General features: G+C 33.2%; 2 protein-coding genes across 4 annotated transcripts; one reads left to right on the forward strand and one right to left on the reverse strand.

Moving 5' to 3' along the window:
• The first annotated feature begins 10,766 nt into the window (after positions 1 to 10,766).
• Positions 10,767 to 21,660, forward strand: LOC143560210 (protein S-acyltransferase 24-like). The gene is made up of 13 exons (XM_077048559.1): positions 10,767 to 11,168; positions 14,762 to 14,902; positions 15,166 to 15,278; positions 16,141 to 16,220; positions 16,325 to 16,488; positions 17,487 to 17,619; positions 17,723 to 17,822; positions 18,880 to 18,937; positions 19,054 to 19,131; positions 19,652 to 19,750; positions 19,854 to 19,932; positions 20,005 to 20,153; positions 20,924 to 21,660. The coding sequence occupies exons 1-13, from the start codon at positions 10,917 to 10,919 to the stop codon at positions 21,380 to 21,382; spliced, it is 1,905 nt and encodes a 634-aa protein (XP_076904674.1). The 5' UTR covers positions 10,767 to 10,916; the 3' UTR covers positions 21,383 to 21,660.
• Positions 21,661 to 21,806: 146 nt separating this feature from the next.
• Positions 21,807 to 25,342, reverse strand: LOC143560211 (protein PHOX1-like). 3 transcript variants are annotated; one of them, XM_077048561.1, is made up of 4 exons: positions 24,381 to 25,340; positions 23,156 to 24,323; positions 22,754 to 22,968; positions 21,807 to 22,112 (listed from the first exon to the last, which is right to left on the reverse strand). In XM_077048561.1, exons 1-3 carry the CDS (start codon positions 24,948 to 24,950, stop codon positions 22,817 to 22,819), a joined length of 1,890 nt encoding a protein of 629 aa, XP_076904676.1. In that variant the 5' UTR covers positions 24,951 to 25,340; the 3' UTR covers positions 21,807 to 22,112; positions 22,754 to 22,816. The 3 variants fall into 3 exon arrangements, with proteins under 3 accessions (XP_076904676.1, XP_076904675.1, XP_076904677.1); XM_077048560.1 differs by having other exon boundaries at positions 23,156 to 25,340; XM_077048562.1 differs by lacking the exon at positions 21,807 to 22,112 and having other exon boundaries at positions 22,925 to 23,058; positions 23,144 to 25,342.
• Between the last annotated feature and the right edge of the window lie 351 nt (positions 25,343 to 25,693).

Genomic DNA, 25,693 nt, shown 5'->3' on the forward strand with positions numbered 1-25,693 from the left:
TGGCACGATACGGTTTTTTCAATAAATGAATGTTGCTTTTGTACTTTACAATTACTATACGAATCATAAAAAACAAGTTTTATATGATCGAAACTCATTTTGCTGAGCATTTTTACCTGAACCAAATCTATTATGGTAGTCATGATTATTTGGGAAGTTTTTTGAAACTTTCATGCACAACCAAAGATTTAATGTTCATCCACAGGTAAAATTGATATTTCCTTTAAATGACACAAATTGGTTTTGCATATAATTATTATGACGCAAACCAAAACCTTTTTTGTAAAGATGTATCGAACTCATTATGCTTATAACATGTTTTAACCATAATTATAGTTGACAGTTTATTTTTAATATCTCTAACTCATTTTACTTATTATTCATCTTAATCTGAACAAAATTTTAATTTTTTTTATAATGGCTTAAATCCATTTGGCTTACATCCAATTATAACTCGAACGCATTTTAACATATTAAAGTCCTCGGTCGTTAATCCGAAAAAGTAAAAATATTAAAAGAATGATGGAAACTCATTTTGCTGGGCATTTTGACCTGAACCAATTCTACTATGTTAGTCACGGTTATTTGGGAGTCTTTTGAAACCTTCATAAACGACCAATGATTTAATGTTTACCCAAAGCCGAAATTGATAGTTTTTTAAATGACTTGGATTCATTTTGCATATAATCGTTTTGACGCAAACCAAAACCATTTTTTAAGATGACTCGAACTCATTATGCTTATAACATATTTTAACCATAACCAAAAATGACAACTTTTTTTTCTTAAATGACTCAAACTCATTTTACTTATTGTCTGTTTTGGCCTAAGCAATATTTTAAACTTTTTTAATACTGTCATAAACTCATTTGGCTTACATCCAGTTATAACTCGAAGGCGTTTCGACCTGTCAAGGTCCTTAATCATTGATCTGAAATAATAAAAGTATTTTAAAGAAAATGATCAAAACTCATTTTGATGTTATTTTGACTTGAACCAAAATTGTTATTTTTTTTAATTGAAACGAAATCATTTTAGTATAAGTTTATAACATGCGCACAATTATTCTTACATTGGAACGCCAACAAAAATTAACATGTTGTGATTGCATGTTGAAATTTATTAAAACGTATTATATTCAAATATATATATTTAAAACAAATAAAGACAATATGGATTATTATATGGGTAAACTTAAGGGGGATGAAAGAGTAATTATTGATTAAATTTACAAAACTTGAGTTTAGTTGAAGGGTGAAATTTGTAATTATATTTTAGGTTCATAATTGCATATTTGAGTTGTACTTTTATGCTTAGTTGACTTGTACGTTATAATCATCACCTCAAAATAAAACAAAATTTATATCGAAACGTCAACAAAAATAAGCATATTGCAATGGTAAGTTCGTTTTTGTTTAAAACACAATATATTAAAAGATCTTGAAGAACTAAAAAATTTAAATGAATTTGTCAATTAAATGGGTAAAGATAAAGGGTTTATGTATAACTACTTTACAAATTAACAAAGTTGTATTGAAGTTGAATGGTCATTTTTATAACTATTTTCTAAAGTAAATATTCTTAACCGTACATGATGTCAAAACTACTATATTGCCCTCAAAATTTCAAAATCTTATGCATTAGTGATTGTATATTATGAATTAGTGATTGTACCTCTTAAAATTTAAGATGTCATCCACTCATGCTTTATATATATTATAGATATAGATGATTTCTAATGAAAATTTCTCTTTGATAAAGATAATAAAAAAAGAACTAAAACTAAAATAATGAATTTTTTTATCTTTCATCTTGTTTTAATCGAAATAAAAAAAGTCTTTTTATATTGTTTTCTATTTTTTTTTATTTTACAAATTGATTTAAAACAGCCGTTTTATATTATAATTATTTGTTGAGTTTTTTTTTATTCTTTGTTCTCTTTTATTTATTGGTTTATAATAGTTTTATGGTTAGTCGGAATATGTTCGTTTTACCATCCGTACTAGTACGACACCGACACTCGGAAAACTTACTATATCCAGCAAATTTTGTTGAATAGTTTTGTTTTAGTAAAATCTATGCTAGAATGTCGAGAGAGAAAATAAAAATAATTGCGAAAACCATAAGAACGAATGCGGGTACCTATCCCGATAAAACTGATAACAATATTGATGTTGTTCGGTCAGAATCATTATTGTTTGTCACAATACTAGTACAGGATTGCCACTCATATACGAATTTGTTCTCAACAAAAATTATACCGGAATGTTAAGCAGAAAGAAAATAAACACAACTGCGTATTCAACCTTTTTATTAATTTAACGAGCTGAAGTAATTTTTACATATACACTGTGTTTCCGAGTTTCATTTAAGGAGAGAAAAGAAAAGGAGGAGAATTAAAAGAAAAGGGGGAGGAAAATGTGTCACTTTATTTTGTGTTTCCGAGTTTAATGAAAATGAAAGGAAAGGGGAAGAAAATGTAGGAGTTAATAAGCAATTAATGATACAAACACATTTTCTCTTTTAATCTCTCCAATTTGGAAAGATGATTATACACTTAAATTTTCTAGTCTTTTCTCTCCATTCCCCTCCCATCCTTAAAAAATCTCTGGAACATGATTCCTTCACATTTTCTTCTCATTTCCTTCCGTCCACTCTTTAAATAAGACTCGGGAACACAGCGATAATGATGAAAATAAATTTTAAATTAATTAGAAAAAGAAATTTAGTCTAGGTAATGAGTTTTTTTAAATAATATATACTAATTTTATTATTTGGCTATATCTGGCTCTATCGTTGTTCTCTTGTATTAATTTATATATTGTATATTAGTTTTAAGCATAAGTATTTTTTTTATATTTTGTACAGATCTGTTTTAAAATTATGTTGAAGAAATCATTTAAGCAATTATATTTTAATTTATTCTTTTGTCTATCTTGAATAATTTTTTTTATAGAGATGATTTTTACCAAAAATTATTATGAGTGAGAAAACACAAATCTACACAAAATCACCTATTTTGGTAAATAAGTTTCAAACTCCCTCTTTTGATAAATATTTATTCCTCTCACCCTTCCTATAACTCTAGTTATAACAAAAATTATAAGGTGTTGAAAAAGATACCAGAGTATAATAAATGTCCACTACCAAAAGTCAAAAATACAGCTAAAACTGATTTTTTTTATTTATTGGTATTTAACAAAAAAGAGGTTAAAAAAGAGTATAACACAGTAAACTAAACTGACAACACGTTGCATTGCACACGTATCATTTAATTTAATAGTTTAAAGCAATTTTTTAATTTTTCTTATTTTTTATAGATCGTTTTGTTTCCTGATATTTCAATTTTACAATGAAACCTCATCTTTTTATTAGTTAACCATAACCGTGATAAGTTCCATACAATGATTATTAATTTTTGTTATTGCTAGTTATCGGTCCGGTTTCGTTAACATTCGACTATATATAGGACACCCTTAATTATTCGTTAACTTTGTTTTGTTTAGTGTTTAACTTTGTTTTCTTTTTGTTTATTGCTACAAAAACTTTGTGTTTGCGTATTGTTATCACAACTTTCGTCAATCTATGAGAAAAAAATATATAAAGGCTCATTTTTTAGTACTCATTCGCGGCACCTGTCTTGAAGAAGGCCGTAAACAAATCCAAGAATCAAAAAATTCCAAACCCATAGAAAATAATTTCTAGCTCCGCCACTGCATACATATTACTATGAATATATGGCCAAGTGTCCAGCCGGTGTTTCAAGTTGACATAAAATTTTATTGGTTTTTTTTGTCGTATTTTATAATAGCATTCCAAATACGGTTCTCGACCAAACTGGTTTAACTAAACTAATAGTTTAGGAGTGTTGCAATATTCAATAATATCATCTAAATATACAATTGACCCCTTAAGCTACTGCAACAATATTTCTAAATAACCGAGAGTCTATACATGATTCCTCCTAATATATTAGTTTACAAGAAATGGTGGAACATCTTTGACTTACAAAAGTCAAAATGATGATTAAAATGTGTTCAGGTTTTTACTTTTAAATGGCACACTGCCATAAAGCGATATAGTGTTTTTAGGATAATGGGTCGGTCCATTAAAACCTGGATCGGCGTATATGTTATTCTACTTTGTAGCAAACTGAACCACCCAATCTAGTTCACATATTTCAGATTTCAGTTTTGCATTATTTATCCCCAAAATGCCCCTGAGATAATAAGACCATCCGTTAATGAAATCCGACATGTTTGTTGGCTGTAATCAACGGCACAGTTGACCTATAAACCGGTTGCTGCGCCATAAACAAAAGATTTTAAGTACAAAATTCAAGTACAAAAATTAACAAAGTACAATGTATATTATTGAATATATGTGAATCGCAATAGAGGAAAAATAAATAGTAGGATTAGATATGAAGAGTGATGACTATTTTTTGTTACCAAAGTGACAACATGATTACATTAAATATCGTAACCTTTAACATAGTTACCTCACTACAAACATTGTTTAACAAAGTCATTTAAATAAAGTTTACAAGGGATTACAGATCTCTAAAACTTTAGCATCTGCCGGCTTCGAGCTAGTTATACATTTGTCTGGATCCATGCGTATGTGTTCTCCATGCTCAACATCATATCCTTGCTCATTGATCCGGTCTACATGGGTCGTTAGGGATTGACTATGTGATATAATTTGTATGCTGGTCTATGAGGGCACCGAGTGTTCAAATATGAACTAAGGATTTACATAAATGCGTTAAAGTCGGCGTGGTCACCAGTAATTATCACTAACGTATTTTATAAAATTGTTTACAGATAATTAGTATGACAAATGGTAAGAGATGGAAGGTATAGCCGTTAGAAGTGTCTGATGGCTCATTTTCAAATCAATATGTAAACATATGTAAATTAAGGGTTTATCATATTAAACATTTTGTAAGACAATGCAAGTGTTTAATTCCCGTGTATTCAATGTAATAATATTTTTAAAGAAAAAGACTTCCGCGACAAAAACTTTGATATATTTATAAAACATGTTATTGTAAAGCATGGAGTAATACCAACTTGAAAGACCCGAATGGTTAATGCGTATGAGTCATATGGATCGATCCTAGGATTATTTATATCTATGATAGATGGTGGATGTATGTAAATCTTCATTTGGAATTTTGAACGACAAAGAAAACATGTTATCATTATGTGTAAACATCCAATATTATTAGGGGTGCAAAGGAGCCGAGCTACTTGCGAGCCACTCTAGATCAACGTTACAAAATCTTGAAAAAAAGCAACCTTTATCGAGCCTGAGCCAAGTTCAAGTAAAGCTCATTTAGTTATTGATTCCAACCTCAGGACTAGTATGTAAAGAACATTTAGGCTCGTCGAATCTTAATGAACCTAATGCATTTTGAAGTTTTAACTCTTTTGGAGTTCAATGTATTACAATCAAGCTTGATCCGTGTAGTTTAAGATGAGATTAGGCTTGCTTAAACTTTTTCTTAAAATATATATCAATAACTGAAAAAATATATAAATTAATTAATAAACAACAACGGAGCCCAACTAAAGCTTGAAAAACGATCGACGAGCCGAGGTCAAACTCTAATAAGTCAAAACAAGCGGCACTCGAGATCGAGCTCACGTAAATCGAAAAAGCCCATTTACACCCTTAAATTTATACAATTTTTTATGAGTTAAGTACCATTTTTGTCCTTGATGCTTGCTCAAATTCTCTGTTTCATTATAGAAGAATTTTTTTTCATCTTTATTTTAGTCATGTTTTCTCTCCATTTCCATCCAATAACTTAACAATCTTAATTAATTTCGTTAAGATGGATCGGGGAAAACGTGGAAAAAAAAACAAAACTAAATGGCTAAAAAGAGAAAACAATTCTTTTGTACCGAAACTGTGAATCTGAGCAAACAGAACTTAACTTAAAAAGAAAATTAGCAAATTATATTTTTTTTAGAACAACGACATTCTTGTCTTTAGACCCCCCCCCCCCAATTGGAGAGCTCCGTTGCCTCGCTCTTGCCAGATTATGTTGTCATAACTGGGCCACGACTAGACTATGTTGTCTTAACAAGGCCCACATTGGCTTAAGAGTTTTAGCTTGTGCGTTCCCCCGGGAAACCATACTGTCAGCAGCCGCTTGACAATTGTTGTGCCTCTACAAGAGTAGAACTCTTTGGTGGAATACATGGTAGGACGAAAACCCAGGTGGGCTCGGGATTCCAAGTTACAATCTCTCAAGGCCTAGCTCAAATCATTCATTGTCATAATCCACCAAAATTGACACAAGTGAGAATCGAACTTGGGTATCTATTAGAGAACCCAGACCTTCCTACCCCTAGGCCACAAGTGGTGGATAATAACCAACGTTCAATGAACAATTAGTGAACCGTTCATTTATGTTCGTTCGTTTAATAAATTAACGAATATGAACAAGAGATTTTGTTTGCTCAATTGTGTTCGTGAACGTTCAATAATATGTGTTTTATGAGTGTCCATTCATGTTTGTTCAGTATATGTTGTTTATGATAGTTTTTGTTCATATATATATATTTTATCAGATAATAAAGTGTTCATTTGTGTATGTTTTTCTTAGTTAATTAATTAAGAAAATATTAATTTTTGAATGTGATTGTTAAAACTAAACGAGTTAAGTTTGTTTTACGGGAAAATCCCCTAAATATCCATTTTACCATTTGATGTCAAGAAAATGTACATCTATTTAAAAAGTTTCAGAAATGTCTATCAAATTAAGGTTGGATCCTACCCTATTTAATAGTATAATGCTGCTTTTTTAATTAAATAAGAAGATGCCAAGTGTTATATAATACATCATCATCTTCACAAATGCATACCCTCTCTCTAGACTTACCCTTCAATCCCTCACTGCGTTTCCTACCATGGAAATGAAAAAAAAGAATAAAACCTAGTTTTTTAGTAGAAGAGTAAACTGCGATTTTCGTCCATGTAATTTGTCTAAATCTACGGCTTTAATCCAATAGTTTCAAATTTGCGATTTTCGTCCATGTGGTTTCATTTCACTTGCAATTAAACCCGATTACACTAACCCCGTTAAGTCTTGTCGTTATACCCATCCGTGTGCCCATCACGTGAGGGGCAATTTTGTCTTTTTTCTCCCAAAATAATCCCCATTTCTAATTCGTAAGCCCCCTCACGTGAGGAGAGGAAAAAATTGCCTCTAACGTGAGGGGCACGCTGATGGGTTTAAAGACCTGACTTAACGGGGTTAGTGGGGCCGGGTTTAATTGCAAGTGAAATGAAACCACATGGACGAAAATCACAAATTTGAAACTATCGTACTAAAACCGTAGATTTAGAGACGAAAACCGCAGTTTACTCTTAGTAGGATCAAACTCCATTATATTCGATCTTCAATTCTAATTATTCATGATTTCCTTTGCAGAGATTGAAACGCACACTCTTCCGGTTACAATCTCCAAACACGCTCCCTACAATATCACAAATTACGAATGATTAACACATTATTAAAGCATTCAAGTGCAACCAAATGCAATATTTTAAAAGCAATCAACGGTTCATATCTAGATTTCTAAGACTTCCAATTCAGATTCAAGCTGAAACATGATTTCGATTCCCGCTCATTATCCAGTCAATGAAATTAAATATAGTCGATCACCGGCGTAATACAGTCGGCCTGCGTTTCCTTACCTAATTAAGTCAGAACACCCTTTTTTTTAACCAAACAAAGTAGGACGACCATTTTTAACTGATTACACCCTCTTTTTACCAAATAGAGTCGTTTCCATTAGAATCAAGATGGATAATTTTGGAATTTTTCAGTTAAAGATATTGAAGGATGAAATGGACATTATACCTTATAATAATAATAATAATAATCTCTACTATATATAAAGAGTGAGTGAAGGACCTCTTAAAAGTTAAGAGGTTCAACAAATATTGCTAAGTTTACAAATCTTAATGCATATCTTAACTTCTTTTTAAGGGTAAAGATGTCTTTCTATCAATACTTACATCTTGGCCCCTCAATTTTTATTAACTTTTACTATATTAACAATAATTATATTTTTGGCCCGTCAAGTAAAACCAACTACCCCTCACGATTTTTAAAAGATCATAACTATTTCATACGTTAATATTTAAAAAAAGAAACTACACCATAAAAACGAGAATTTTGTTCTATTTAATTTGAGTATGGTAATGCTATACTTTGTAATTTTAAAAAATTCGCATCTTACACGAATACGATTTACGACCGACAACCGGGTTCTGGCAAGGCGTTTAACATCGTCGGGTTACACCGACACTGGTTAAGCGTTTGATGTCGGGTTACATGCGTACCGACATCGGTTACGAGTCAGATGCTGCATTACACACGTGGCGACGTTAGATTCATGCGTTCAAGCGCGGGTTACCCAGGTACCAAATCTGGTTACGCATCCGATAATGCATTATGCATTTATGGTCGTCAAGTTACGCTTGTACCGGTAACAACTATGTGGTCGATGTGCCTTTGTTACATGTGTATCGACATTGATTACAAGTTTGATATTGTTTTATGCAACAGATGTAGGTTTGTGTTCGTTCCAATGTTGGTTGACGCGCATAGCAAGCCTGAAGCGCCTACTAACGTCGGGTTGTGCGTGCCATATCAACCTATTCTGATCAGTTGGAAAATAATACCGCCTAATTCTAACCTGTTTGAAAATAACACCAACCCATTTTGACACGTACATAATCACGCAATATATGTTGCAATTTTGCATGCACATAATTACACATAAAGAAAGATAATTGCACACCTTCTATGATAATTATACAACATATTTTCATAATTACGCATGACTATAATCACACTTATTATGTGCACAACACACCTAGATATAAGGAAAATCATTTTTTTCTTTAAAAAAATAGTATAGCAAAAAAAAGTAGTTTGTTTTTTTAGAAAAGAAAATACTTATGTAATTTTTTTTAAATGCTTGATTTTATGGTGTTGTTTTTTATATAATAATGTCGTGGAGAAAAGTTATCAATGTTTTAAAAGTTGAAGAATTATGCTTAATTTAGGTTCTCGTATAAGGAGGAGAAAAATATAAATGCATATAAAGTTCAATAGTTTAAGTAAATACAAGTGTTAAAACACATTAGAAATCTTATAAAAAATTTATCTTTTTGTTTAACGTTAAACATTTATTATTGTTTCTCTGTCCATATGAATGGAGAAACAATATGGGAGAGACTATATGGTAGCGTTTGGTATGCAGGAATGACATGAGAAATGGAATGATTCATTACGTGGAAATTAAGAAAGTGATGTTTGGTTACTCAATGAAATGGAATCATAAATTACACATGGAATCTCTCTTTTTTTTCCTGCCCCCTTCTTCTTTTTTTCATTTCATTCATATCTCACCCTACTTTCTCAACACCACCACCACCTAACAACAGCCACCACCTAACCGTCACCGTCACCGTCACCGTCATCGTCACCACCACCTCCGCCACCGCCACCGCCACCACCACCACCACCAGTGCTACCACCGCCACCTAACCATAACCACCACCACCATTGTCGCTGGCTGACCGCCACTACCGTCACCGCCACCCTACCATTGCCATCACTACCAATGCTACCACCACCACAACCACCCCGCCTAACCGCCGCCACCACCATTTTCGTCGCCTGAGCTACCACCACCGTTGTCATTTGAGTTTTTTTTTAATATATTTTAGGTTAGGAATATTTTTATTATTTCTATTTCATTCCAACAATTTTTTTGGATACCAAACAACATAAAGTAATTATTGATTTCATTTCCGTAGGTAATGATCCATTTCATTCCCTTGTTCATTCAATTCCTTCTCTCATTCCATTCCCTCTTCATTTCATTACTTCCAACCAAACATACACTATATTCTATAAACACAAGTTCAGTCCTTATAACAAGCAACTGACTTACTCAACTTTTTGGTTAAGTCTTAGAATTAATCCATCGACATGATTAAGTTATATGTGTGATATTTATGATAATAAATTGTAAAGTTGAGCCAAATTGAGTCAATGAGAAAACGTATGGTCCTCTTGCAAGATCTAATTGCATAATATGATACGTACACGAGACGATTACGTTAACAATACTTTATTGATATACGTTGTTGTTCATACATTACATAAGTTAAGCCTATAGAGAATTTGGCATGGTAACGTTACACGGAGAATAAATATGGCATAGATATCTACGTATATTCATTAGGAAATGCCTATTTATAAGCTACCCTCATTCGTTAATCATCACTAATGAATGAGGTCTCTCATTCGTTAGACACACCTAACGAATTAGGTTTCTCGTAGAGAATGACCTCCCATTCGTTAAACATACTCAACGAATGGACATTACATTAACGAATGAGCCTTCATTTGACAAATCCCTTAGTGAATGAGCTTAATCTATAATGAATGGATAGCGAATGACCTCATTCGCTATACATGCATAGCGAATGAGCCATATTACATTAAACATAAAGACTAAACTACCTTTAATTAACTTATTCGATCAGCTTTGGACAACAAATCATACACTAACAGTCAAACATATCATCTCAAGTTTAATTTGAAGCCTAGCCAATTCAGCTCGGAATGAAGTTCGAGTCCAGTTCGAGCTAGCCCTGATTTGGATTATATTAGCTCGTTAACAACCTTTAACTCGCCGTCGCATGCGCGTATTATTATTATGTGTTTGTTTCTGGAACATCCATCAATTACCGAGCCAACTCCGACCCCGTCATCTCTCTATCCCGTCAAAAACCCTAATTAACATCAAATAATCCAATCGATCAATTCAATTCAATCAAACCAAATAAATAATCAATCAATCAATTAATCAATCGTAATGTCGTCGGAGATCGAGGAAACCACCGATCAACCACCTGCCGGAACCGGTGAGATTGGTGGTACGCCGGAGGACGAGGAGAGTTTGAAGAATGACGTCCATACCGCAGCTGCGTACGGTGATTTGGAGAAGCTGAAGAATTTGGTGGAGTTGGAAGGCTGTTCGGTTACCAAACCGGATGATTTAGGATATCGAGCGTTGCAGTGGGCCGCGCTTAATAACCGTGTCTCCGCCGCGCAATATATCCTCGAGGTTAGAGGCCACACGCTTTACGACTCGCTTAACTACTTTATATAATATATCATGTTTATAACATAACAGAGTCTAGCCTACTAATTTTAATTATTTAGGAAAGTGATAAAAAATTTACGTAGCTTTATTGTATGCTGTTGTTTACATTTACTTGTGAAATATATTCTCGAGGTTAGATACGACACGCTTAACATAACTAACAAACATTAATAGGACTCGCTTAACTAGTTTCGATCTCGTGTTTATAACACAGTGAAACGATATAGAAATGATGCAGTCTAGCTACTAATTCTAATCGTTTAGAAAATAAAAATTATGTGGGCCGCACTTAATAACCGTGTCGTGGCCACATAGTATATTCTCGAGGTTAAAGACCGCACGCTTTATGATTCGTTTAACTACTTTGTATCTCGTGTTTATGACATTGTTGTTGTATGTTTTATTTATTAAGGAGAAATGGTTGAGTCTGGCTTACTAATTTTAATTGGTTAGGGAAATGAAGGTGTCCGGTTGCCAGCACTAGTTGTAGTTAGCTTTATATCTTTGTGTCTATAGCACAACTCTTTGTTTTATTTACCGGTAAGGAGAAATGATAGAGTCTGGCTTACTAATTTTTAATTGTTTAGGAAAATAAAAAAAAATTACGTGGAACATGTTTGGGATTGAGTTTGAAAACAACTTGACTTATTGGAAAAACAAGTCTTATACAAGTATTAAACATGAATACGACTCGTTTAACTCTTATATACCAAGTAGAAATGATGGAGTTTGTCTCTAGCCTACTAATTTCAATTATATAGGAATATAAAAGAAGATACATAGTGTACTTTAGTTATTTAACAACTTTAATCGTGTCTTAAGCAGGTGTCCAGTTGACAGCTCTACTGAGTGTAATTAGCTTTGTATATATGTATATCAGCTACATCATAATTGATAGAATTTAGGGCTATGTTAAGTGCGTGGTTATTAAAATTTTAAAGTCCTTGCTTCTTGTGCCTAGGTTCCTTGGTACTTATTGTGTTAAACAGGTGAGAGACGACATGCTTAAAACAAGTATCAGGTATGAATATGGCTTGTTTTACTACTTTAGATCTCCACATGGTTGTATGTTTCATGTACCAGTAAGGAGAAATTATGGAGTCTAGCCTGCTAATTTCAGTTATATAGGAAAATAAAAAAAATTACATAATGTACTTTTTTCTTTAACAGGTTAAATGGTGTTTTAAACAGGTGTCCAGTTTCCGGCCCTGCAGTGTAGTTAGCTTTATATTTACTTGCGGAAACATATAAATGATTTGATTAAGTGAAGCTATAAAACTAGTCGTATAATAGATGATGTTAAAGTTGTGTAATGGAATTGATTAGTTGCTTTACCATAGGATATCATTTGGATTTTAGAGGCTGGTTAGTTGTTTTTAAGCTTTATTGATGTGGATTTTTTATTTTTAGACGAAGAATTATCAGTAACATTGTAATTGGTAGAATTTAGAGCTATGTTATGATCATTTTGCAATGAAGTATGTATGGATATGGTATATGTAGAGTGATAAGGTTAAGGTAATCATTGGTCATGGCACGTGGACACGTGGTGTGGTGTCTTTTACCATGCGTTAGCTTTAGCTTTAGCACAATTTCAAAACCATTGTATGTGAAATTGGCATGTTATTGCCATGTCGTGTGCGCATAATAACTGAAAATATTGTGTCGTTTATGCTCATAACATAATTGAGCTTGTTTCTGGTGTGCTTTTTCTCCCCTCCGGTTTTCATTTTCATTCTCTTTCTTGAGTGCTGTATTTTAATCCCCCCCCAACCCTTTTCCCGCGCTGAATTGTGACTGTGTTCTCATTTTCCGCTTTGCCACTTGTTATTCTACAATGGGCATTTGCTCATATATAGTTACAACTTACAAGAAGGTATTTTTTATATCAGTATTACAATTTACAACTCATATTTTATTTACACATTAGAATTTCAGAATAAACAAATTAAGTAAATAAGCATGTTATTTACTTCCTAAATCTTTACAAATAAGAAAGCGGCATGCATTTAAAAAAAGGCTGGGCTAACATAGCTATCAAACCACTGACGCAACGAGATTCAAAGTGACAGCTAAAGTTCTTTTTCTGAAGGAATTGATCAACTTTTTTTTAAAACTATTGTTATTTGTTAATGCCATTTTTGGAAATGGCAACTGGCGCACCATGTACTGTGTACATGATCGATGACAAAGTTGTCACTTGTCCCTTTCTTACAAGTTACACCACATTCCATTTCTAGGTTTTGACATAACAGAGCTAACTTTTGGTAGAAAGAATGGTAGTTCGTACTTTGATTCGTAGCACCTGCTTCCTGTCTACCAAAACATTTGAGGTTCCTGTAATGGACAGATTAGTATTATGATTATATTATATGTTACCAAGTATATGTAAGAGAAACTTGTGAGTTGCTGGTTTAATATGAGTACTAACTAGACCATAGTTGTCAAAAGCTGTAATAGCTGGCGCTATAGCGTAAGACAAAATAGCGCGCTATGGAGCGAAGCGGCTATAGGTCGCTCTACCCTAAATATTGATGTGCAAGAATAGCGGTATTTAGGGTTTTTTTTTTAATTTTTATTTAATTTTTGTTATCGAAAATTGTAAAAACCTATTTTCAGGCTTGTTTATTGACCAAACAGCTGCACCTTCCACCAATTCCACCGTAAAAGCTTATTTGTCTGAATGAAAAACCTAATTATTTTTTTAAAAGATTTCTAATACCTTACCGCTAAACACAAAATAGCGGGCGCTATTTCATCGCTATCGCGACATAGCATATAGGTAGGTCGTCGCTTTTGACCGCTATTCGCTATTGACAACGATGAAATGGACGATCTTCCCTACAGTTTGATTTTAAATCTCTGGGTATAAACTGTTGTTTTACTTTTTTTTCTGTGAATAATTAGGGACAAGAGTGTTCACCTTATATTTATGATCTTTTTTTGTATCTTTTACAAAAGAGGGATTGGGAGGTTGCTTTACACTTTAAGTTTGTTGTTCTCTCATTTAGCAAGGTAATTGTATTTTAAAAGAATTAAGTTGTGTAATTGCCGGCTTCTAGTTGTACATGCCTATTCACTGAAGACCAAAATAAGTAGGTTTTGTTTCTTATGAACATGCAAATATGCAATATGCTCTTCGTAGGTTAATGCACTTGATTTAATAAAGAGGAGTTAATTACGAGTCAATAGCTTTCTTTAGTTATGTACTTATGTGCTTACAATGTATGAGAGCTATAGTGGAAGATGAGGCAATAAGCCTTGCACCAGACTGTCTCTGTGTCAAATTCCTTGGCAGGAAATTTTGTTTAGAAGTAGCTACTGGATATATACATTATTATTAAATTTGTTAAAATGACAACATAACTGATAAAATTGTTATGAAGTGTGAACATTTGACAAACAAAGAGATGGGAGTTATGGTTTATAAAAGTGTATGATGAGGGTTATATCTATGTTAACGGGTGCACACTCAAGTGTTGATATGAGTCAATGGTCTTCTTAAACATAATAGGGTTATTTAGTGGTAACCTAAATATTGATGAAATTTGCAGCGTGGGGCCGATGTGAATGCAGTGGATCTTACCGGCCAAACGGCACTGCATTGGAGTGCGGTTAGGGGATCTATTCAGGTTGTAGATCTTTTGCTTGAAGAAGGTGCTCGGGTTAATGCAGCTGATATATATGGATATCAGGTTGGTATTTAAGTTACAAATTACATTTATAAAACACCTTAATAAGTTTCAAACATTAAACTATTTTCTTAACCCTGATGTGTTTCACTAGTTTATTTGATTCGATTTGTTTACATGGATGTTAGCTATTGTTAACTGATGCTTTTGAATAATGTTACTTTGTTTATGACTTCATTTGATTACTTTGTTTTGTGCTACATATATGCATAACACAATGTCAATATGAATAATATTATTCATTCTCTAATTTGAATATATTGCAGAACACTCATGTTGCTGCACAGTATGGTCAAACGGCTTATCTTTATCACATTGTCACAAAATGGCATGCAGATCCCGATGTCCCTGATAATGAAGGAAGAAGTCCTTTGCATTGGTACTTGAATAGTTGAATTCTTTTTTTGATATTATTAATCCCAACTTTGATATGGGATTGTAAATATTTATGATTCACGATTATACCGTTACATAATGACATCTACAATGAAATGGTAATGGTTAATCTTTATAAGATGAGAATCTCTATGGGACAAAAAACAGCCTATTTTATTGTAATTGCCGTCTATGAGGTTAGGGCTGTAAACGAGCCAAGCCAAGCCAAGCCAAGCCAAGCGGATTTGGGCTCTGGCATGGCTTGTTTATCATAATGAGCTGAAATGTCGAGCTTGAGCTCGGCTCGTAAAAAGCTCCAGCCAAATCACTTATTAATTAACAATAATGATAATAATAAAAATAATAATAATAATAGTGATAATAATATACTTCTAACTCATTGATGTATAAATTTAAAGAGAGAAAATAGTATTTTCAACATACACGTAATGCATAATTAATAAAACTAGAAATTTTATAATTTATATATCTTAAAATTTGGGTTATAATTTGTATGTATTACAATTTAAGCTTCAATTTAAACGAGCTCGCTAAACAAGCCTACTGAGCGGGCCAACAAGCCTAGTCTGTTTACCTTGACTCAGGCTAGGCTCGTGTACAAACTGAGTTTTCTTGTCTTGGCTCGTTTACAAGCTGAGCCGAATTTGAGCAAGCTTTGTTTGAGCGAGCCAACAAGCCAGCTAAATGAGCCTAATGACTGGGCCAACAAGCCTAGCTTCCATTGGCTCAGGATCGGCTTGTTTAGATTCTACCCGATTTTGAGCGAGCGTTTTTCAGGTTTATATCGAGCGAGTCTCGATCTTTTTAAACAACCGTAATTGAGATATCTGTACATTGACTTGTAGGGCTTCATATAAGGGTTTTGCAGATAGTATCCGTCTGCTACTCTTTTTGGATGCACATAGAGGGCGCCAAGATAAAGAGGGTACTTTATTATTTATATCAACCTGTTATTTATCTTTTTGAAATTAATTTAGTACACTCTTTAAGAAAAGCAACTTTTATTCTGTTAAATAATTGCAATTTTAGGTTGTACACCTCTACATTGGTCCGCTATCAGGGGAAACTTAGAAGCATGCACAGTATTAGTACAAGCTGGCAAGAAAGAGGATTTAATGGTGACTGATAATACTGGCCTTACGCCAGCTCAGCTTGCTTCCGATAAGAATCATCGACAAGTTGCATTTTTCCTTGTAGGTATTCCTTGACTTTTCAACATTTAGAGGTTGACTCGTATAATATAAACATACTAGCTACAGTCCAATGTTTAATTTAGAGTTGACTTTAGTATAAAAAAACATGACAGCTACGGTCCAATATTTGGTAATTGGATTAGAGAAGATATCTTATATATTTATCACTTCGTTTGAAAAAAACGACACTGGTGTTTTGTTGTCGTGTTTAGGCTTGTAAACGAACTGAACAAACATGAATGGGGCATGTTCATGTTTGTTCGTTTTACTTTATCAGAACAAACGATTGAACATGAACAAGAAACGAACATGCTTTTGTGTGTGTGTTCGTTTGTGTTTGTTCGTCAAGAGTATAAATGAATGGTTCAATCTGAGCACCAATTAAAGCAAGCATGAACATCAATCTATTTGAAATTAGGACCAAATATTAATAAAATTAGACCAAACTGTGATGGGTGATATTTAAGTTTTATAAAGTAGACTAAATTGCAATAGCCTAAAAAGTTTAAATGAACGTATAAACTAATGAACTTAAACAAAAAAACATAAATTAATGAACGTAAATGAACGAACATAAACAAATTTAAATGAACAAACGTAAAAGAAAGAGCACAAACTTAAATGAACGAACAGTACATGTGTTAATGTTCATTCGTTTAAATAAATGAACAAAAAATTTGTTCGCATTCGGTTGTTTACTATATAAAAGAACTTCCTGTCGAAGGGTTCACTAAGCCTTCAGTTTGTTTGCAGGCTATGGTTCTATGTTTTACAGATATCATTTTATTTTTTAAAATGGTTCCAGTGTTCCTTTGTGTAGCCCTTCATGTTTATTATGTTGTCCATTGTTTGAATTCTTCAGCTTATTAATGGCGTTTTTTTTTGCAAATTCACATAGGTTTTTTTTATGTAGTATTCTTTTGAATCATTACTATTAATATTTGTATCTGTTTTCCTATCTTTTTAATGTTTATTGATGATCTTATTTGATACTGCAGGGTAATGCTAGGAAGTTACTTGAGAAACGTACTGAAGGGGCATTTGGGCGACTTTCAAAATTAGGGCTAGCACCAGCCTTATTGTGTGTAATATTTGCACTACTTTTGACCTATATCAATTCGGTCATTATGGGTATTTTTTTAATCTTTTGAATAAGATAAGCTATTATGTTATATGTGGTCAATGATATCAGCCAATGCTGCTAATAATAATATTTGTTTGTCTTTGGCTGCAGCTCCAAGTTTGCCTAAGTTAACTGCTGGTTCTGCCTTTTTTGCATGGATGGGTGTATTATTTGCAAGTTCGGGATTGATACTTTTCTGGCGGTGTAGCAGGTATGTCTCGGCACGTTTAACTTACGAGAGCTCAAGCTCAGCTCGTTTTTAAGCTCTATGCGCATAAAACCGAAAAAACTGATCCTTAGCCGTAATAACCGAACTCAAACAAAAACCGACGGTTTGGTTTATCTTTCCTTAAAAACCGAACTTTCGGTTTGGTTTTGATTTTGCATATAATTAAAACTAAAAAATCCGAATCGAACCGAATTTCTGGCCTTTTGCTTTTAATTTTGATTTTTAAGTCGTTTATGAACAATATATAAATACTATAATCAAAATATTTTAGCTCAAATGTATGGCAATCAGTTAATTTAATAATTAACAAAAAATTTTAAGCACAAGTTCTGGGTCAACTTTTTTTCCTCTGCCCAAAATATATAAGCCCAAATGGCAAAACCGAAACCAAACTAAATTATTATTATGTATTAATTTATTATGTATATTTATAGTTATTATGTAATTTTAATCATAGTTTATGTATATAAGATGATATATAGTGTTTAGTAATTTTATTATAATTTTATTTGTTATAATAATAAACTATACTTAATCTTCTAAATAAAAGTTATATAAATAATAGTCTCGTGAGCTAGCTCGTTAAGTGAAGCTCTGGCTCGGGCTCGGGCTCGTTTATTAAGTGAGTTTATTAATTGGAGCTCAAGCTTGTATAGGCTCGGCTCGATTGGATCTTGAGCTCACGAGTGGTTTGGCTCATTTACACCCTCTTTGTGTTGGCCTGAAACAGGTTTTGTCCTAATATATATTTATATTTTCTGTAACAGTGTGTGTCAAAGATGGTTACAAAAAGCAATATTGCAAAGTAATAATATAGTTTTTTGAAAAAGTGATATATGAGCTTATATGCATTATAGATAAACTATGGTCAACTTTCTAACCGTTTGACCTGTTTCGTTTATCTAATCTCATATTGAGTGGGTTGAAATTACCACCTATACTCAAGAACCATTCTTTTATAGCTTTTTTTTAGTAAGAAACAAATATTTGTCAAATCTTGTTTTGAGTTTTATAATAATAATATTTGTGTAATTTGTAGCAAAGATCCCGGTTTCATTAAAGCTAACAGAAATGATTCAAAAGATGCAACAGATAATGTAAGTTGTGTATTACCTTTTATCACCCAACTACACACTTAGATTCATTTATTGTCACAATAAATACTAAAATCATTTATTTATATAAATTCATAATTTTAATTTGCATTGAGCAGGAGCCTTTACTGAAGATTGACATACCTGAACCTGCTTTGTTAGCTGGTAACTGGAGTCAACTCTGTGCAACTTGTAAGGTAATGTCACACTGATTCGGTTTGACTTTGGAACTGGTCGGTATGCTTGTAAATGAACCAAACGGGCATGTTCGTGTTTGTTCAACTAGCATTAACCAGACAAACGATAGAACATGAACATTTAATTGAATTGAGTTTTCTTTTTCATGTCCGTTTGTTAAGAAAATGTATGTGTTCGTTTATGTTTGTTTGTTAGTAGTATAAAATATAAATGAACGGTTTACACAACATAACTTAAAATTGATGAACGTGCACAACTAAGTTAAAACAAATTAAAAGTAAACGTGAATAACAATGTGTTGGGCTTAAAAAGATAAGAAAAGTAGACTATATTGTAATGGCTTAAATATTCAAATGAATATACTAACGAAAGAACTTAAACAGACGTAAACTAGCGAACATAAATGAACAATTTACGTTAAATATATAATCCGTATTGACCCAGTAATAGAGTCAGCAGGTTATACATCTACTTCTTAATAATCTCTTTATTATCTTATATTATTATCTTCATTATTAGATTGTACGACCGCTTCGCGCAAAGCATTGCTCGACTTGCGAGCGTTGTGTAGAGCAGTTTGACCATCACTGCCCTTGGGTATCTAATTGTGTGGGGAAGGTTCGTCTTCATTTATTATTTATATTTGATAAAGCCAAAGTTATTAATTGTTTGTACTCTGTTTTGTTTTTTTTTAAAATATCTTGTCAAATCTTTTATGCAGAGGAATAAATGGGATTTTGTGGGATTTCTTGTTCTAGAAGTTTTTGCTATGGCTTTAACCGGTGCGGTTGCTCTGACAAGTATGTTTTGTTTAACTCTCTATATTAATACATATGATTTTGTGTGGTAAAATAACATTATTATTTATGCAGGAATTGTGACCGATCCATTGGCTCCGTCTTCGTTTGGAGCATGGTTGCAACATGTTGGTAATCAACATGTTGGTGTTTTATTATTTTTAATTGCAGATTTTTCCCTCTTTATTGGTGTCGCGGCTTTAACTGCTATGCAAATCTCTCAGGTATTTATTTTTATCTTTCACCTTCTCTATAGTAGCTACCGTAAAATTCTTTTATACACACGAGTTGGATTGACCCAATAATAATATTTTACGAGTAATTAGTTTGTCAATTATGATTAGACTTTATACTATTTCAAAATTTCAATACTAGTCTGACTCTTAGATAAAAATTATTTAAAAGGTTTTATGCATTAATAGCACCCTTTAGGGGCATGCATGAAACCAAAAAAACCTAACCGAAATAACCAAACCCAAACAAAACCAACTGTTTGGTTTTATGTTTTCGTGAAGACCAAACTTTCGGTTTGGTTTTACATGTAATAAAAGCTGAAAGAACCGATCTGTAACTGACATAACCAATCCCAAACATTAAGCGACGGTTCGGTTTTATGTTTACGTAAAAGCTGAACTATTTGCTCGGTTTCATTTTTGCATGTAATAAAAACTAAACCGAACAAAAAAAAATGACGGTTTGGCTTAGTATTTTCAAAAACCAAACGTTTTGCATGCTGTAAAAAATGAACTGAACCGAATTTATGGAATTTTTACTAAATAGTTTGACCAAAATGTATAATAATTAGTTACTTAGTTGTTAATTCACAGAGGGATTTAGTCCCAAAGTTTTAGGCCCAAGTTTATTATTTTTGGCCTTTTTTTTGCCCCAAATGGTAAAAACCGAAACCACATAATGTTTTATTTTAGTATTTTGAGACGTTAGAGATGAGACCTAACCCAATTAAATAACGGATTTCGTATCATTTTTGGTGTAGGTTGGTCGTAACATAACGACAAATGAAATGGCTAACATGATGCGGTACAATTACCTAAGAGGTCCAGGAGGCCGATTCAGAAACCCATATGATCACGGTTGCAAGAAAAACTGTTCAGATTTCCTGATAAACGGTTACAACGAGGATATTGAAATCATAGAAACGACACCTCAATCCGAGGGTATAAGCATGATGCCAATCTCCAACGATAATAATATTAACAATAAGAATAACACGAGTCTAAACCTGAACACGCTAAACGGTGCCGGTCATTCTCATCAAACAAATGGTCATGGTAATATTCATGGTCATATTCATGGCCATGGTCAAGGTGGTCAGGGTCATGTTCATTCGTCTGGTTGCAGCCATGGGACACAAAGTAAACCTAAAGCGGACTCGTCGGTTCCATTAGGTTTAGGTCTAGGGTTAGGCCGAGGGTCCCGATCTAGGGGTCTATAATGGTATATGAACATTATATGTTGTACCGCTTCTTGGCTTTTTGGGGATAAATATTTTTTCCAGAGATAGAGTGACTTGTATGTCGTGCAATGGCAGTTATATGTTACCTAGTTCTTGTATCTTGAAAGTATTGTTCATAACGATTTTTTTGTTCATGATACATTGGATATGATAGTTACGATGTACATTTATCGTTTTAATGATGATAATCATAGGGTTGGCAATTCTTGACATGGAACAGTACACAAAAGCTGTTAAACGAGTCATGTTTGGTTTACCTGTGTATGACCTGTTTAACTCATTATTACAACCTCAGTTTAATTTGAATACATCGATTATACAGGTCATGCTTAGGTTAAATGAACCCCTCAAACTGAAACCCAACAAGAATACCTGTAACAACCCGTCTCATATCGCATACAGAAACCAGCTGATATCATTTTGTTTAATACTAAAATCGAATGTCACATTCGGTTTCGTTACATAATAAAAAAGGTACACACCAAATGAAAAGAACTTACAAGCCAATGACCCAAAATAACTCTAAGGACCCAAAAATACATGCACTAAATAGATATATATTTTTTTCAATTTTTTATCAACTGTTTTTGTAACTAAAACTCGTATTATCAACCATCGTTTTTCGTGTTGAAACAAATTGTAGCGCCTTCTACAAGTCTAATGCTGAGTTCGAAGCTACCATGACTTTATGAATGTGTTATATGACAACCTGCAGAATACATTATTACATTTCATCAGTTTCTAGTGATGATGAACAGTTGAAATAGTTTGAGGGTATAATAGTCATTTCACATGCAAATCGATAAGCCAGGAGTGTGTGATGAGAGAAACCATAACCATGGGACGGGTACCTCGGTATGAGGCCAAAACAGTGTCACACTCTATTGTTGTTCTTTTTGTTATGATATGTTATTTTCTAATTTCTCTATCACACCAGGACCATTTTGAGGGCATAATCGTCATTTTCACAGACCCACAAAGCGTACGAAAAACGCAAGTACATGTGAAAATTTGTAATGTGTTATAAGGATGCTAAACGATTTTAATAAGCAAAGATTATAAAAAATAAGATATGTTAAATTTCCAAAAAGCCCCTTTTAAGTGCTAATTAGCATATGATAATCGGTTACTTGATTATGTGCTAAATGTCTAAAATACCCCTTAAAATATAAAAAAGAACCTGTGAATCAAAAGTAACAGTTTGTGGTGATAAAAATGGCAAACAAGTGACTGTAAATTGAAAGCATTGAGGATATAATTGTCATTGTCACCAACAAAAGAGTAGCTAATAGTAACAACTTATGAACGCAATAATAAGATAAACATTTTAATAGCAATATTTTTACTTACCAAGAAATGAAATATGTATTTTTTTTTTCTTTTTCTAGTGAGGATGCGATCTTGAAATGGTTATCATTGTGCGTTTTCTATGTCGTAAAAGAGCTTAGCAACTCGTCTTCGAAACAACGGTTCTAGTCGAAAAGACGGAACACCACTTTGCCATCTTTTCACTTCATATAGTTCATGCCATGCTTGTATTATCTCATCAATATCAAAACCTAAACCTGAAAAGGAAATAACCTTTAAAAGTTTAAAATGCTGCAATATCTTTTAAAAAATAATTTCCAAAAAATACATCAATGCCATATTTACCCCTAAAAACTTCATAATATCATATTTACTAAACCAAAAAAATCAATATTAAATATTCCCATTTTAAAATACTTATAACATGAAAACCAAACTTATTACCTTCTGGTGCAGCATCATTTGAGCAATGATTCTTTACAATAACAGCAATATCCGTAAGCGAAACACCCGCAACTTCAAACTTTTCAACCGCAATCTCCAAACACTCGTGCCAATATGGAAGCCCAAGCTTATACTCCATACTCGATCGTTCATACAACATCGTACCCCACAAAACGTTTATCAACGACCTCATATTTGCCACCCGTTCGGGGTCATCATCTTTCATATTATCCTCCCACATTTTCATACCCTTTTCGATATTATTTTCCGCTTTGTTATAAAGTTCAATAATTTCCTTATAATCCAACTTTTCAAGATCGGTTTTTGTCCCAACCGCATAATACCAAGACAGCTTCGCTTGCTCGAATTCTTGATGTCCTAAAGCTAAAAACCCTTCGTAGAAGTCGGGTTTGACTATGACCGATTCTTGGTACATTTGACCGGCTTTCGAGTACTCGTTTTGTGCCCATTCGTATAAATCTTTCACGTGTGAAATTAAGGATTCTTGTGAAGTGGTTTCTTGAAAGTCAACTCTTTTTCTTGCTTTTGACATGTGAACATTTCCTATATTAAACAACGCCAACGCCGCCATTTCTTGAAACGTATAAGCTGCATTGTCAAACAGTTCTTGAGACTCTTCGGTTGTTATCGTGTCTTCCAACGCGTCGGTATAAAGCTTCATACCGGCTTCATGAAGGTTCAAATAATCATCCGAATTGAACCCGACGTGATTCTTGAAAAGCTGTGAAAATTCAAGAATCCATTCGTCGATGCAAGCTGAAGATTCTTGAATCTTTTGCTTCTGTTTTTGCCTTCTAACATGGTCAAAAAACGGATCTTGCTCCGGGTTGACTTCCACAATGTAAAGTTTGACCGAACTTTGACCCGAAGCTGACTCTGCCCATCTTAACTCTTCATTTGTGGTTACTGTCACCATATCACCTTCTTGGTCTTGGTATTTCATTAGCACAGCCCGTGATAGTGGAAACCGATCGATTATTATTTCTCTTAGCGTTAAAACATCACAGTTAAACGGGATTTTAGCCCATCTTATATCATCTCCGTATACTAACTTAATATTCATTTTAGGCTCGTTTTCGTTGCTAAAAACGCTTATTTTCTCCTCCACCACCAACTTATCTTCAGCCTCTTTTTCCTCATTATCGTGCTCAGTTTTCGCACTAATTTTTTCATTAGTGTCTCCTAAATCTTTCTTCTCATCAACTCGTTCGTGTTTTTCAATTTTCTCTTCTCGTGTTTCTTCGTTAACCGTCTTTTCAAGTGTACCCTCACTGTTTGACTTTTCTTCGGTCAACTTTTCCGCCATAAGCAACTTCAACCGATCATCAATCTCAATCGCCAAGAGATTCTTCGGCTCCATATCCAACACGACACGAACATCTTCCAAAGCCAAGTCGAGCCGGTTTAACGCCTCGTAACACCTAGCTCGTTTAAGCAACGCTTTACTATATTTTGGCGTGACTTCAAGTGCTAATTTGCACTCGTGAATAGCCCTCGGGAATTCAGTTAGACCCTTTTGCATATAACATGCTGCAATGCTGGTATGAAGATACGAGACGGTTATATGGTTTTTGGGAAGCAATTTTAGGGCTTTTTCGTATTTTGATATCGCGCTTTCGTAGTATTTCTTTTGAAACAACTTGTGTCCCTCTTCTTTATGTTCTTGTGCCATTGAAATGAAGATTTCGGTGTCGTCATCATACGCCTTTCGGGTATTATTTTCTGAAGCTTTTGACCCTCCATTTATCTTATCTTTCCCTGACTTTTTACCCATTGTAGAATCAATAACATATAACTTTCTTGAATCAAGTTTGTTACTTTTGGTGATGTTATAAGCCTACTTCGAACCGAACCTTAATCGATAACTTGTTAATCGATTGTATACCTCCAAACCAACAAAATTATTTCACACACAAACACCTTCACTGTGTGAAAAACCTCAAGAACTACAAACTTTCTTGAAAATCCTGTGTTTTTTCAAGAATCAAAATAGGTACTTTTTAAATGTTTAAAAATTTTATTCGAACCGATAAGTTCTTAAGAGATTATATATCTTCAAAGCCACAAAATAATTTCACACACAAACACCTTCACTGTGTGAAAAACTTCAAGAACTACAAGAAACTTTCACACACAAACACCTTCACTGTGTGTGAAAATGAAAATGAAACTGAAACAAAACTAAAATCCAACTTATTTTCCCTCTAAAAAACTAACATCTGATATAACCAATACCAAATTTAAAATAATAATAATAATAATAATAATAATAACTATAATAATAAAAAAGACAAAGATTATGATAATTCCTATGCAGCTACAAGGCAAACTCTTTCTCTTGAAAATACATATATTTTTTTATAATTTTTTTGTTAAAAATTTGATAAAAAAACAAAGAAACTTATCTGGGCATGAACAAAATGTAATCTTGAAAGAAGCTCAGGATTTTCAGAGCAAAAAAAGAAAGAAAAGTATGCGTTTTTGAGCTTCCAAATATTCGGTTTGGATATGAAACAG

This window comes from Bidens hawaiensis, unplaced genomic scaffold, assembly GCF_021521415.1.
Source record: "Bidens hawaiensis isolate Kalapana, Puna unplaced genomic scaffold, B.hawaiensis_p1.1 tig00020238_1, whole genome shotgun sequence".
Classification (NCBI taxonomy): Eukaryota; Viridiplantae; Streptophyta; class Magnoliopsida; order Asterales; family Asteraceae; genus Bidens; species Bidens hawaiensis.

Excerpts from the sequence above, each read along its gene's own strand:
- LOC143560211 (XM_077048560.1), bottom strand. The coding sequence starts at position 24,950 with ATGGGTAAAAAGTCAGGGAAAGATAAGATAAATGGAGGGTCAAAAGCT. Across the intron at positions 22,969-23,155 it reads AAATGATGCTGCACCAGAAG|GTTTAGGTTTTGATATTGAT; the intron begins GTAATAAGTTTG and ends TTTCCTTTTCAG.
- LOC143560210 (XM_077048559.1), top strand. The coding sequence starts at position 10,917 with ATGTCGTCGGAGATCGAGGAAACCACCGATCAACCACCTGCCGGAACC. Across the intron at positions 16,221-16,324 it reads AGGGCGCCAAGATAAAGAGG|GTTGTACACCTCTACATTGG; the intron begins GTACTTTATTAT and ends TTGCAATTTTAG. Across the intron at positions 19,132-19,651 it reads AACTCTGTGCAACTTGTAAG|ATTGTACGACCGCTTCGCGC; the intron begins GTAATGTCACAC and ends CTTCATTATTAG.